Below are 15,574 nucleotides of genomic sequence, written 5' to 3'. Positions count from 1 at the left end.
AAGTAGATACGACGGTGACGTATCAATGAGCTATGTGTTTTTGATGACTGAAGTTTGTTCGGAGTCCCGGATGAGATCACGGACATGATGATGAGTCTCAAAATGGTTGAGAGGTAAATATTCATATATTGGAAGGTTATATTCGGACACCGGAGTGGTTTCGGGAAGTTTCAGATAAGTTTTGGAGTACCGGGGGTTACCGGACCCCCCCCCCCCCGGGGGGGAGTTAATGGGCCAACATGGGCCTTACTGGAGGAGAGAGGGCCGGCCATAGGAGGTGGCGCATGCCCCCTCCCCCCTTGCCAATCCGAATTGGACAAGGGGTGGGGGCGCCCCCCCTCCCTCTCCTACTCCTCTCTTTCCCCCTTTGCTACTCCGAAAAAGGAAAAAAAAAGAAGAGGGGAATCCTACTAGGACTTGGAGTCCTAGTAGGACTCCCCATAATTGGCGCGCCCCAAGGGGGCCGGCCCCCTCCTCCCCTCCTTTATATACGGGGGCAGGGGGCACCCCAAAGCACATCAATTGTTCCTCAACCGTGTGCGGTGCCCCCTCCACAGTTTACCACCTCGGTCATATTGTCGTAGTGCTTAGGCGAAGCCCTGCGCGGATCACATCATCAACACCGTCACCATGCCATCATGCTGACAAAACTCTCCCTCGTCCTCAACTGGATCAAGAGCTCGAGGGACGTCATCGTGCTGAACGTGTGCTGAACACGGAGGTGCCATATGTTCGGTGCTTGGATCGGTTGGATCGCGAAGACGTTCGACTACATCAACCGCGTTACTAAACGCTTCCGCTTTCGGTCTACGAGGGTACGTGGACATATTCTCTCCTCTTGTTGCTATGCATCTCCTAGATAGATCTTGCGTGATCGTAGGAAAAAATTTGAATTACTGCGTTCCCCAACACCGTTGCCCTGGATCCTGAAGCACCGGAGCAAGTGCACGGAAGGTGCCGAACCCCAGGTGGTGGAGCAGTACGTCAGGGCCTACCTGTGGTATCTTCTCACAGAGGTTGTGTTTCCAGATTGCTCTGGGGACAATGCCCTATGGATGCATTTCAACTTCCTAAAGGACTGGGATGCGTGGTACAACTGGGGGTCCGGCCTTGCCTACCAATACCGTTCGGTAAGAGAATGTCACATTGTTTCAAATATCATGGACGTGTGCTGCTTTAGATTATGTCATCTTGTTGGTGCAATATCTTGTTGGGGATCGTAGCAGATATTTAAAATTTTCTACGCATCACCAAGATCAATCTATGGGGTAATCTAGCAACGAGGGGAAGGGGAGTGCATCTACATACCCTAGTAGATCGCTAAGCGGAAGCATTGCAAGAACGCGGATGAAGGAGTCGTACTCGCAGCGATTCAGATCGCAGTTGATTCTGATCTAAGCGCCGAACAACGGCGCCTCCGCGTTCAACACACGTGCAGCCCGGTGACGTCTCCCACGCCTTGATCCAGCAAGGGGAGAAGGAGAGGTCGGGGAAGACTCCGTCCAGCAGCAACACGACGGCGTGGTGGTGGTGGAGGAGCGCGGAACTCCAGCAGGGCTTCGCCAAGCACTAAGAGAGATGAGGAGGGAGTGAGGTAGGGTTGTGCCAAGAGGGAGATGATCTCGTGTGTCTTGCAGCCCCCAATACCTCAAGTATATATAGGGGAAGGGGAGGGGCTGCGCCCCCATCTAGGGTTCCCTCCCTAGGGGTGGCGGCAGCCCCAAAACCCATCGAGGGTGGCAGCCAAGGGGGCAGAGAGGGGGGCGCACCTAGGGTGGGCCTTAAGGCCCATCTGGACATAGGGTTTGCCCCCTCCCACTCTCCCTTGCGCCTTGGGCCTTGGTGGGGGGGCGCCCGAAACTTTTTCGGTGACCAAAACGGGACTTCCCATATATAAATCTTTACCTCCGGACCATTCCGGAACCCCTCATGACGTCCGGGATCTCATCCAGGACTCCGAACAACATTAGGTAACCGCGCACATACTTTCCCTATAACCCTAGCGTCATCGAACCTTAAGTGTGTAGACCCTACGGGCTTGGGAGTCATGCAGACATGGCCGAGACAACTCTCCGGTAAATAACCAACAGCGGGATCTGGATACCCATGTTGGTTCCCACATGCTCCACGGTGATCTCATCGGATGAACCACGATGTCAAGGATTCAATCAATCCCGTATACAATTCCCTTTGTTTATCGGTACGATACTTGCCCGAGATTCGATCATCGGTATCCCGATACCTTGTTCAATCTCGTTGCCGGCAAGTCTCTTTACTCGTTCCGTAACACATCATCCCGTGATCAACTCCTTGGTCACATTGTGCACATTATGATGATGTCCTACCGAGTGGGCCCAGAGATACCTCTCCGTTACACGGAGTGACAAATCCCAGTCTCGATTCGTGCCAACCCAACAGACACTTTCGGAGATACCCGTAGTGCACCTTTATAGCCACCCAGTTACTTGTGACGTTTGGCACACCCAAACCACTCCTACGGTATCCGGGAGTTGCACAATCTCATGGTCTAAGGAAATGATACTTGACATTAGAAAAGCTTTAGCATATGAACTACACGATCTTGTGCTAGGCTTAGGATTGGGTCTTGTCCATCACATCATTCTCCTAATGATGTGATCCCGTTATCAACGACATCCAATGTCCATGGTCAGGAAACCGTAACCATCTATTGATCAACGAGCTAGTCAACTAGAGGCTTACTAGGGACATGGTGTTGTCTATGTATCCACACATGTATTTGAGTTTCCTACCAATACAATTCTAGCATGGATAATAAATGATTATCATGAACAATGAAATATAATAATAACTAATTTATTATTGCCTCTAGGGCATATTTCCAACAGTCTCCCACTTGCACTAGAGTCAATAATCTAGTTCACATCACCATGTGATTAACACTCATAGGTTACATCGCCATGTGACCAACATCCAAAGAGTTTACTAGAGTCAATAATCTAGTTCACATCACTATGTGATTAACACTCAATGAGTTCTGGGTTTGATCATGTTATGCTTGTGAGAGAGGTTGTAGTCAACTGGTCTGCAATATTCAGATCCCTATGTATTTCGCAAAACTTTATGTCATATCGTAGATGCTGCTACCACATTCCACTTGGAGCTATTCCAAATTGTTGCTCCATTATACGCATCCGGTATATCTACTCAGAGCTATCCGGATAGGTGTTAAGCTTGCATCGACGTAACTCTTTACGTCGAACTCTTTATCACCTCCATAACCGAGAAACATTTCCTTATTCCTCTAAGGATAATTTTGACTGCTATCTAGTGATCCACTCCTAGATCACCTTTGTACCTTCTTGCCGGACATGTGGCAAGGCACACATCAGGTGCGGTACTCAGCATGGCATACCGTATAGAGCCTATGACAAAAGCATAGGGGACGACCTTCGTCCTTCCTATTTCTTCTGCTGTGGTCAAGCTTTGAGTCTTACTCAACTTCACACCTTACAACTCAGGTAAGAACCCCTTCTTTGACTGATCTATTTTGAACTCCTTCAAAAACATGTCAAGGTGTGCGTTCTTTGAAAGTATCATCAGGCGTCTTGATCTATTTCTATAGATCTTGATGCCCAATATGTAAGCAGCTTTATCCAGGTCTTCCTTTGAAAATCACTCTTCAAACAACCGTTTATGCTTTCCAGAAATTCTACATTATTTCGAATCAACAATATGTCATCCACATATACTTATCAGAAATGTTGTAGTGCTCCCACTCACTTTCTTGTAAATACAAGTTTCTAGCAAACATTGTATAAACCTAAAAGCTTTGATAACTCCATCAAAGCATATATTCCGACTCCAAGATGCTTGCTCTAGTCCATAGAAGGATTGCTAGAGCCATCATACCTTTTAGCATCCTTAGGATTGACATAAACTTTTATTGTATGACATACAACTTTTTCTGACGAAAACTGGTAAGAAAACTTGTTTTGACATCCATCTGTCAGATTTCATAATCGAAAAATACAGCTAATGCTAACATGATTCCGACGGACTTAAGCATCGCTACGGATGAGAAATTCTCATCGTAGTCAACTACTTGAACTTGTGAAAAAAACTCTTTCCCACAAGTCGAGCTTCATAGACGGTAACATTACCGCCCACGTTCGTCTTCTTCTTAAAGATCCATTTATCTCAATGGCTTGCCAATCATCGGACAAGTCCACCAAAGTCCATACTTTGTTCTGATACAGGATCCTATCTCGGATTTCATGGCTTCTAACCATTTGTCGGAATACGGGCCCACCATCGCTTCTCCATAGCTCGTAGGTTCATTGTTTTCTAACAACATGATGTCTAAGACAGGATTACCGTACCACTCAGGAGTAGTACATATCCTTGTCAACCTACGAGGTTCGATAGCAACTTGATCCGAAGCTTCATGATCACTATCATTAACTTCCTATTCAACAGACGTAGGCGCCACAAAAAACATCTTTCTATGTTGCATCACTCTCTGGTTGAAGTAAAGGTTCGACAACCTCATCAAGTTCTATCTTCCTCCCACTCAATTCTTTCGAGAGAAACTCCTTCTCGAGAAAGGACCCGTTCTTAGCGAAAAACAATTTGCCCTCGGATCTGAGATAGAAGGTATACCCAACTGTCACCTTTGGGTATCCTATGAAGTTGTGTTTGTCGGCTTTTGGGTTCGAGCTTCTCCGGCTGAAGCCTTAAGCATCGCAGCCCCAAACATTAAGAAACAACAATTTTTGGTTTATTGCCAAACCATATTCATACGACGTCGTCTCAACGGACTTAGATGGTGTCCTATCTAAAGTGAATGCAGTTGTCTCTAACGCGTATCCTCAAAATGAAAACGGTAGATCGGTAAGAGACATCATAGATCGCACCATATCTCATAAGGTTTGATTACGACGTCCGGACACACCATTACCCTGTGGTGTTCCAGGTGGCTTCAACTGTGAAACAATTCCACGATGTCTTAAGTGATTGCCAAACTCATAACTCAGAAATTCTCATCGATCAGATCGTAGGAATTTGATCTTCTTGTTATGATGGTTCTTAACTTCACTCTGAAATCGCTTGAACTTTTCAAACATTTCAGAGTTGTGCTTCATTAAGGAAATATACCTATAGCTACTCAAATCGTCAGTGAAGATGAGAAAATAGCGATATCCACCGCACGCTTCAATTCTCATTGGATCACACGCATCAGCATGTATGATTTCCAACAAGTCACTTGCCCGTTTCATTGTACCTGAAAATGGGGTCTTAGTCATCCTGCCCATGAGGCATGGCTCGCATGTGTCAAGCGATTCAAAATCAAGTGACTCCAAACATCCATCGACACAGAATTTCTTCATGCATCTTACGCCAATATGACCTAAGCGGCAGTGCCACAAGAAAGTGGTACTATCATTATTAACTCTACATCTTTTGGCGTGAACATGTGTATTACCACGACCGAGATTCAATGAACCATTCACATAGGGTGCATGACCATGAAAGGTATTATTCATGTAAACAGAATAACCATTATTCTCTAACTTAAATGAATAACCATATTGCAATGAACATGATCTAATCATATTCATGCTCAACATAGACACCTGATAACATTTATCTAGGTTCAATACTAATCCCGAAGGCAGATGGAGCGTGCGATGGTGATCTCATCAACTTTGGAAACACTTCCAACACACATCGTAACCTCGCCCTTAGCCAGTCTCCGTTTAGTCCGTAGCTTTTGCTTCAAGTCACCAATAATAGCAACTGAACCGGTATTCAATACCCAGGTGCTACCAGGAGTACTAGTGAGGTACACATTAATAACACGTATATACTTTGTTGAAGTTGTCAGCCTTGTTATCTACCATGCATTTGGGGTAATGCCGCTACCAGTGACCGTTCCCCTTACAATAGAAGCACTTAGTCTCGGCTTTGGGTTCAACCTTGGGTTCCTTCACTGGAGCGGCAACTGGTTTGCCATCCATGAAGTTTCCCTTCTAGCCCTTGCCCTTCTTGAAACCAGTGGTCTTGTTAAACCATCAACACTTGATGCACCTTCTTGATTTCTACCTTTTGCGGTCTTAAGCACCACGAACAGCTCCGGGATCAACTCCATCCCTTGCATTCCATAGTTCATCACGAAGATCTAGTAGCTTAGTGATAGTGGCTAGAGAACTCTATCAATCACTATCTTATCTGGAAGTTTAACTCCCACTTGATTTAAGTGATTGTAGCACCCAGACATTCTGATCACACGCTCACTAGCTGAGCTATTCTCCTCCATCTTGTTGGCAAAAGAACTTGTCAGAGGTCTCATACCTCTCAACACGGGCATGGGCCTAAAATCCCAATTTCAGCTCTTGGAACATCTCATATGTCTTATGGCGTTCAAAACGTCATTGGAATCCCGATTCTAAGCCGTAAAGTATGGTGCACTAAACTATCAAGTAGTCATTAGGATGTGTCTGTAAGGTGTTCACAACATCCACAGACGACGTTGTAGGAGTTTGCACATCGAGCGGTGCATCAAAGACGTAAGCCTTCTGTGTAGCAGTGAGGATACTCCTCGGACTACGGACCTAGTCCGCATCATTGCTTACAATATATTTCAACTTGGTCTTTCTCTAGGAACGTATTGAAACAGGGAGCTACAAGGTGAGCTATTTATCTACAACAAATTTAGACTATGTTCATGATAATTAAGTTCATCTAATCAAATTATTTAATGAACTCCCACTCAGATAGACATCCCTCTAGTCATCTAAGTGAAACATGATCCGAGTCAACTAGGTCGTGTCTGATCATCACGTGAGACGGACTAGTCAACATCGGTGAACATCTTCATGTTGATCGTATCTTCTATACGACTCATGCTCGACCTTTTGGTCTTCCGTGTTCTGAGGCCATGTCTGTACATGCTAGGCTCGTCAAGTCAACCTAAGTGTATTGCGTGTGTAAATCTGGCTTACATCCATTGTATTTGAACGTTAGAATCTATCACACCCGATCATCACGTGGTGCTTCGAAACAACGAACCTTCGCAATGATGCACAGTTAGGGGGGACACTTTTTTGAAATTATTACGAGGGATCATCTTATTTAAGCTACCGTCGTTCTAAGCAAATAAGATGTAAAACATGATAAACATCACATGCAATCAAATAGTGACATGATATGGCCAATATCATTTTGCTCCTTTTGATCTCCATCTTCGGGGTGCCATGATCATCATCGTCACCGGCATGACACCATGATCTCCATCATCATGATCTCCGTCATCGTGTATTCTTGAAGTTGTCTCGTCATCTATTACTTCTTCTACTATGGCTAACGCTTTAGCAATAAAGTAAAGTAATTACATGACGTTTATGTTGACACGCAGGTCATAAATAAATTAAGACAACTCCTATGGCTCCTGCCGGTTGTCATACTCATCGACATGCAAGTCGTGATTCCTATTACAAGAACATGATCAATCTCATACATAACATCTATCATTCATCACATCCTTTTGGCCATATCACATCACACGGCACATGCTGCAAAAACAAGTCAGACGTCCTCTAATTGTTGTTGCAAGTTTTTACGTGGCTGCTATAGGTTTCTAGCAAGAACGTTTCTTACCTACGCCAAAACCACAACGTGATATGCCAATTTCTATTTACCCTTCATAAGGACCCTTTTCATCGAATCCGATCCGACTAAAGTGGGAGAGACAGACACCCGCTAGCCACCTTATGCAACTAGTGCATGTCAGTCGGTGGAACCTGTCTCATGTAAGAGTACGTGTAAGGTTGGTCCGGGCCGCTTCATCCCACGATGCCGCCGAATCAAGATAAGACTAGTAACGGCAAGTAAATTGACAAAATCGACGCCCACAACAACTTGTGTTCACTCGTGCATAGAAACTACGCATAGACCTAGCTCATGATGCCACTGTTGGGGACCGTAGCAGAAATTTAAAATTTTCTACGCATCACCAAGATCAATCTATGGAGTAATCTAGCAACGAGGGGAAGGGGAGTGCATCTACATACCCTAGTAGATCGCTAAGCGGAAGCGTTGCAAGAACGCGGATGAAGGAGTCGTACTCGCAGCGATACAGATCGCGGTTGATTCTGATCTAAGCGCCGAACAACAGCGCCTCCGCGTTCAACACACGTGCAGCCCGGAGACATCTCCCACGCCTTGATCCAGCAAGGGGAGAAGGAGAGGTCGGGGAAGACTCCGTCCAGCAGCAGCACGACGGCGTGGTGGTGGTGGAGGAGCGCGGGACTCCATCAGGGCTTCGCCAAGCACTACGAGAGACGAGGAGGGAGTGAGGTAGGGTTGTGCCAAGAGGGAGATGATCCCGTGTGTCTTGCAGCCCCCAATACCTCAAGTATATATTGGGGAAGGGGAGGGGCTGCGCCCCCATCTAGGGTTCCCTCCCTAGGGGTGGCGGCAGCCCCAAAACCCATCGAGGGTGGCGGCCAAGGGGGGAGAGAGGGGGGCGCACCTAGGGTGGGCCTTAAGGCCCATCTGGACCTAGGGTTTGCCCCCTCCCACTCTCCCTTGTGCCTTGGGCCTTGGTGGGGGGGCGCACAAGCCCGCCTGGGGCTGGTCCCCTCCCACACTTGGCCCACGCAGCCTTCTAGAGCTGGTGGCCCCACCTGGTGGACCCCCGGGACCCTCCCGGTGGTCCCGGTACGTTACCGATAGCACCCGAAACTTTTCCGGTGACCAAAACGGGACTTCCCATATATAAATCTTTACCTCCGGACCATTCCGGAACTCCTCGTGATGTCCGAGATCTCATCCAGGACTCCAAACAACATTCGGTAACCGCGTACATACTTTCCCTATAACCCTAGCATCATCGAACCTTAAGTGTGTAGACCCTACGGGCTTGGGAGTCATGCAGACATGGCCGAGACAACTCTCCGGTAAATAACCAACAGCGGGATCTGGATACCCATGTTGGTTCCCACATGCTCCACGGTGATCTCATCGGATGAACCACGATGTCAAGGATTCAATCAATCCCGTATACAATTCCCTTTGTCTATCGGTACGATACTTGCCCGAGATTCGATCGTCGGTATCCCGATACCTTGTTCAATCTCATTACCGGCAAGTCTCTTTACTCGTTCTGTAACACATCATCCCGTGATCAACTCCTTGGTCACATTGTGCACATTATGATGATGTCCTACCGAGTGGGCCCAGAGATACCTCTCCGTTACACGGAGTGACAAATCCCAGTCTCGATTCGTGCCAACCCAACAGACACTTTCGGAGATACCCGTAGTGCACCTTTATAGCCACCCAGTTATGTTGTGATGTTTGGCACACCCAAAGCACTCCTACGGTATCCGGGAGTTGCACAATCTCATGGTCTAAGGAAATGATACTTGACATTAGAAAAGCTTTAGCATATGAACTACACGATCTTGTGCTAGGCTTAGGATTGGGTCTTGTCCATCACATCATTCTCCTAATGATGTGATCCCGTTATCAACGACATCCGATGGCCATGGTCAGGAAACCGTAACCATCTATGGATCAACGAGCTAGTCAACTAGAGGCTTACTAGGGACATGGTGTTGTCTATGTGTCCACACATGTATCTGAGTTTCTACCAATTCAATTCTAGCATGGATAAATGATTATCATGAACAATGAAATAGAATAATAACTAATTTATTATTGCCTCTAGGGCATATTTCCAACATATCTTCCTACCTTATGTTTTGGAGATTGTTGACAGAAACAGGTATGGACTAATTTGTTTGCTAGTGCACATAGAGAGAAAAGGACATACACAACCGAAGAGAATGTTGTCTTCGGTGCTGAGTTTGAGGAACTTCACCGAAGCATATCTGCACTGCAGAGAAGAACAAGCTACATCTATTGAAGTGATAGAGTTGAGAAGCTTTTGTTTAGATACTATCGTCCGAAGAAATTCACTAATGTGATTGAAGTCGAAGATAAAGTGAAGATGTAGCAATCATTTTGTTTTTCTTCTTTCAGTCTGTTGAGTCATAGGACCTCCGTACTATTAAGAGGGGTATAGGTTCTCGATGCTTAGATCAGTTGTGATGCTTCGCCTCAACCTATGAAAGTTGTGAGAGAAATCTCCTTGTGTTTCGAGTAAATACTTGCCAGCAAGAGAATGTGATCTTTTTCGTTGCGAGAGATTTGCCTTGGACCGAGTAGTTAGCATTTCTTGCTCTCCTAGGAATGTTACCGTTGTGCTTAAATCCGACCGTTGGAATCGTGTCGTTAGGCCATTGGCGGAGGCCGATGTTCAATTTTGTCATTTCCCTTCTAGGAAGGGTACGACAATAAATAGCCACCCGGCTCCAACATTTTCCGTTGGCTACTCCGCTTGAGATTACTGAGAAGATTGACTTGAGCAACCCTCTCCGAGTGATTTGAGTTTAAGATCCACCGAGAGAAAACCAAGAGCCCAAAATTAGACATTGGTTTAGCATCACAGTAGTTATGAGTGAGAGTTCTTGTACTTGTTACTCCTGAGAGCTGAGCACTCTCTAGACGGTTAGGTTTGGCTTCGAGTGTTAAAGAGTTATTGCCTTTACCAAGATTGATCTTCAGCAATCAAGAGTGATTGTGGTTTGCGATGGTCGGCCGAAGGTTTGGAGATCACTGACAAGGATTTACCACGAGTGAAATCAACCTGAGTCTGATCAGCTCTACGTTGAACGAGAATAGGGTGAAGGGAGTTTATCTTTCGTGTTAAGTCACAGCCCCTCCAACTAGACGTAGCCCTTTGGCAGAAGGGTGAACTGGTCTACCAAATCTCTTGTCACCATCGAGCACCACTGGTTATATCTATCTTACTGCATTTCATTCAGTAATTTTCATTCGTGTTATGTGCCATTTGATTCTCTGATCTTTGTATTGTTATGTGATTCTCATCCTGTGTACTCGTGTTAATTACTTTCATTATCCTCGCCTATATCTCTTCGTTGTTAGTCTTTGCTACCCTGTGTATCCCTCTTGTTGCATTTCCTTCAGTTTCAGTCATGTTTTGCCTCATTCTGTTCCACATGTTTGCTTGTTGCATAACCCTCATCATTATTAAACCCATTATCAATCAAGATCGCTCTATTGTAAATGTTTTCCTTGATGAATATGCCTCTGATGAGGAATATTGATTCAGTACTTTTCTCTCAATACTTTATTCCGCTGTTGTGTCTTGGTTAAGTTTCAAAGCTTTTGAAAGAAAATTTGAATCTCCCATTCAACCCCCCCCCCCTCTGGTCGATATACTCTCTGTCCTAACACATTTTATCATCTATACTTGTTTTGTAGCTTGACGATGCAACCCAGAGGGTGGAAGATACGTTCGGTATGTGTGGATGTGTCTGGGGCCTCTACATTTGGATGTGGGAGCGAATCCCGATGGGGCGTCCGGAGAAGCTGCGACGGTGTGAATGGACTGACTATGGTGAAGATGACGAAGATGATCGATACTCGACCATCGCATACGCTTGGGACATGGTGGGTGTCTACACGGGCACATCCAAGGCTTTGTACAAGGTCTTCACAAACGAGCTTGATGCTCTGACGCCTTTCCAGGTATACAAACTAGATTATGAATATTTTTGACAACACTTTCACGTGAGCTTACCAATTTTTATGTACTAGGTTAATTGGTGGCCGTATGATGAACGAGAGTGGGGGTTCGAGCTGAACGTGGTGTGCAAGCAAGACAGGCTTCTCTGGCGGTGCATCATGCCCATGATTTGTATCTATGTCGTCGAGTACCACTTGCAACATCGCGTGGTCGCGCAATTTGGTAAGGCGTAACGCACCCCACCGGGCGATCTCATCGACACTGGTGGCTATGACCTACACTTGTGAGTGCATTGTTCTCCATTTTTGTGTTTTATTTTGATGTTTTACATTCCTTCTTATGATGTTCTACATCTTTCTTATGTCTTGCAGGATGAGCAGGCAGAAGAATCAGTCGATCATAGACTTGAAGAGCAACATGCCAAATACGTGAAGGAATGGAACGAGCGGAGAACTCGCAAATATGTGGAGAGGAATGTGATAGACTGCGATGCCTACGAGGATCACATGCGGTGGTACGACGATGGCATCAAGCATCGTTTGCGCCTGAGGCCCCAGTAGATGACAGCATATGCTGAAGAACTGTACGATGATGACTCCGAGAATGAAGCCTACAATGACATCATCACAGAGCTAAAAGGCGGATTTAGGGAGTATGTGCCCCTGATGAACAGAATAGTAAGTTGTGTTCATGCGTTTTCAACCAGCGGTTGGATGAAATATACTTTAGTGATTGTGACTCATCTATTCTCTTGCAGTCTTTGGAGCTGAACAAAAGCATTTTTGAAGGCTCAGATGCACTAAGTTCTATCCCCCAGACTCAAGATGGTGAGAAGAAGTTGAGGGGAACGGTGAAGGTACAATCAAGACTCCTACACTTACATATTATGTTCATGTTCGTTTGTAACCATAAGCTTGATCCATATTATGTTCTTGTTTCATTCTTATTGCAGAAGTTCGTCAACAAATGTCGCAAACTGGTGGGCCTGCTTGGGTGCGCTAGCTCTGCTGATGCTTATGATCCTGCAGCCCCGATGCATAGCCTCGCTTCATCTAGCCATGCTGCCTCGTCGTCTAGGGTGGTTGAAGAGGAGGACGAGGAGGAGTACGAGGAGGAAGAAGGTGAAGATGAAGAAGAGGACGAAGAGGGAGCAGAAAAAGAACAAGAGGAAGAAGAGGAACAGAGCAATGAGGAGGAGGAGTACGATGACGATGACGGACCTCCACCAACTCAGACAACCCAGCATGAGAAGAGGCATTGGGCAAGTCCATCCCCGTTTCAGAGAGCGCGTCCGACTCAGCGCAAGAAGAAGGTGTATGAGAACCATTCAAAGAACAACGAGGACCGTACCTTGAAGAGAGGAAGGACCAAGTGAAGTTGCTGCCGTTGAACTAGTTAAACTTTTTATGTTGGCTTCATGAAACTATTTTGTATTTGTTGGACCATTTGCTATGTGAAACTGTTTGCTACATGTGTGGATGTGTGCTATGTGTCTTAGTTGAACTATTATTCATATGGAGCTGTGATACATGCTTATTGTTTTTAAGTCTATAACATTGCTATGGCAAAAAAATGAAGACAAAATACAAGTTGTGTGCAAAAAATGCACTATGATCAAACCCTACCGCCACAGAGCTCGGCGGTAGGCGGCCTCACTCATACTGGAACCAGAAGTCGCTGTTGTTTTGCGGTAGGGTTGCACACCCTACTGCCGAGTTTCATGCCGGTAGGGTTGCACATCCTACCGCCAAATTCGCCGGTGATAGATCGTCTACCATGTCAGCGTTGTGACGTTAGGAAGACGGCGGCTATCGTTACTCCATCGTCAAAAATCCCTGGCGATAGAAAAAGGATCAAATGTTAAAAAAAATTGAAACAGGGTCGTATCCGGTTAAACTGTTTGAAAAGGGTCCAAACACGAAATTTAGCCCTCAATGATGCGTCGCAGTAAAAGCTCGCGCGTCAGTAGACGAGAGCTATAGCGGAGGCTACACGCCGACAGCGGGCTACTTCTATTCCATTCTCTTCAGCCTCGTAGCCCCACTCACTCACCGGCCCTAGCTTCCCTTCTTCTTCGTCGTCTTCTTCTTCTTCCTATCTCATTCTGTCTGCTCTTCTCCGTGCTGAACCAGATGGCGGTAAGTGTCCTGTGACTGACTGTGAGCCAGCCAAGGCATCCATGCCAGCAAGCTCACTCACCCAGAATCGGAGTCCTTATTATCGTTCGGTCTTGCAGAAGGCGAGGAGGCGTCGCGTGCCGGCGTTCGGGGAGTGGAACTACAACTACCACCACGACGAGCCGGAGGCGACAGCGGCACTTCCGCCGGCCGCGTGCAACGCCACGCCGGAGCCGGAGGCCTGCAGCGACGTGTGGTTCAGGTACTCGCCGCCCCCGCGCAAACCCACGCCCAAGAAGCAGGCGAGGAGGCGGCCCGAGGGCGACGTGTCCCGGGAGCGTTCCAAGGCGTCCAGGGACGCCGCCGCGGCCAAGAGCGGCGGCTCCAGGCGGGTGGTGCGGCCAGTCAACGGGGACCTGTACCAGGTGCCACCGCCGGAGCTCGCCCCCCACCGGGCGCCGAGGAAGGTACCGCACGGTCCACCAAGAAGAAACAATGTTTTCATTTTTGCCGCGTGGTTGGAGCTCACTGGACTGTTTTGCGCAGACAGGGAGCCTGTGGATGGGATGCCTGGGCCTCAGCTCATGCGTCCACTGAACCCAACATGTCCTGATGGTCGATGGGATGCTGCGTCCTGCGTGCGTCTTCATCGCCAGTGTTTATTTGCCCTTTCTGTTGGATATACACTACTAATCCCGTCCAGTTGGTAATGTAGGTGGTTCTAGAACCTCGAAGTAATTTTTATTACGTTCATGTGCTTTGTATTTCCGGTGAAGTTTGATAATAGTAGATCTAAATCATTTTCGCAAAAAGAAGAAGTGTATAGTTCCGTCTCTCTCCGAGTGTATGCGCTTTCTTGGCTTGTGGTTAGTACGCACTGGCAACACTAGCTGTGTAAGTAACATTCATGGTAACATTTAGAATCTCCCTTCATTTTGTGTAATGTGGCAACGCCTCGTTTTGTGCGGTTAGGCCAACTCCACCGTGCGACCCTATCCTGTCCGTCCTCGTTCATTTGGGGTAAAACGGACAAACCAGAGGGCCCAGCGCGCGACCGTAAAAACGGACATTTGTCCGCTTTGTGTCCGTTTTCGGCCCATTCGCGGCCCAAGTTTGCGCCAGTTTTGGGGTGAAACGGACAGCACGCGGACGGGCGGGACGCCCGCGCTTGTCCTCCCCTGGCCCGCCTGTCGGTGGGAGAAACCAAATCCCCCCACGCCCATTTGGCGTCATTTTCCACAAACCCTCCCACGTCCCTCCCGCCCACCCCCTCTCTTCCTCGTCCATGGCCGACGCCCCGCGGAATTCCGGCGGCCTGGCCGTCGACCCGCCCACAATGGTGAAGAAGAAGGCGGCCAAGGCGCCAAGGAAGCCGCGGTCAGGGTGCACGCCGGAGGAGATCACCAAGTTGGACGCGGAATCGGCGAAGGGGAGGGAACGGAGAGCGGTCGTCAAGGTCAATGCCGCCGCGGCCAAGTTCGCTGCCCAGCGCGAGGAGCTGGAGGCCGCGCGGCGCAAGGCCTCTACCGACGAGAAGAAGGACCTCCTCAACAAAGCGCATGCCATCCTCATGCTTGGCATGGGCCGCCCGGCCGGGTTCCCTGCAGCGGCCGCCGGCCCTGCGAGCACAGGCTCGTCGGCCGCCCGGCCTCCGCACTACCAGTCGCCGACGTCGCGGACCGCGCCCATGTCGCCCGGCTTTCCTCCGCCAAGGCACGACGGACAGACCCGTTTCTCGGGGTCGCCGGATGTGGGCTTGTTCGCGCCGTCCACACCGCGTCCCGCGGCCGTCATCGACCTCAACGTCACGCCTGGGTCCAGCAACGGCGGTCGGGCGTCCATCGAGATGCAAAGAAAGCAA

The 15,574-nt window shown here is 47.8% G+C and overlaps 1 protein-coding gene across 1 annotated transcript; it reads left to right on the top strand.

Moving 5' to 3' along the window:
• The first annotated feature begins 12,156 nt into the window (after nucleotides 1-12,156).
• Nucleotides 12,157-14,477, top strand: LOC119299748. The gene is made up of 6 exons (XM_037576899.1): nucleotides 12,157-12,273; nucleotides 12,354-12,452; nucleotides 12,549-12,674; nucleotides 13,729-13,734; nucleotides 13,833-14,180; nucleotides 14,260-14,477. The coding sequence occupies exons 1-6, from the start codon at nucleotides 12,157-12,159 to the stop codon at nucleotides 14,308-14,310; spliced, it is 747 nt and encodes a 248-aa protein (XP_037432796.1). The 3' UTR covers nucleotides 14,311-14,477.
• The last annotated feature ends 1,097 nt before the right edge of the window (nucleotides 14,478-15,574 follow it).

This window comes from Triticum dicoccoides, chromosome 5A, assembly GCF_002162155.2.
Source record: "Triticum dicoccoides isolate Atlit2015 ecotype Zavitan chromosome 5A, WEW_v2.0, whole genome shotgun sequence".
Lineage (NCBI taxonomy): Eukaryota > Viridiplantae > Streptophyta > Magnoliopsida > Poales > Poaceae > Triticum > Triticum dicoccoides.
The sequence above is the reverse complement of the archived record's forward strand: the minus strand, read 5'-3'. Positions and strand labels throughout refer to the sequence as shown.

Bases quoted from the DNA above. Each gene is read 5' to 3' on its own strand.
- LOC119299748 (XM_037576899.1), top strand. From the start codon at position 12,157: ATGACAGCATATGCTGAAGAACTGTACGATGATGACTCCGAGAATGAA. The intron at 12,453-12,548 runs GTACAATCAAGA...TTCTTATTGCAG, and splicing joins AGTTGAGGGGAACGGTGAAG to AAGTTCGTCAACAAATGTCG. The intron at 14,181-14,259 runs GTACCGCACGGT...TGTTTTGCGCAG, and splicing joins CCCACCGGGCGCCGAGGAAG to ACAGGGAGCCTGTGGATGGG.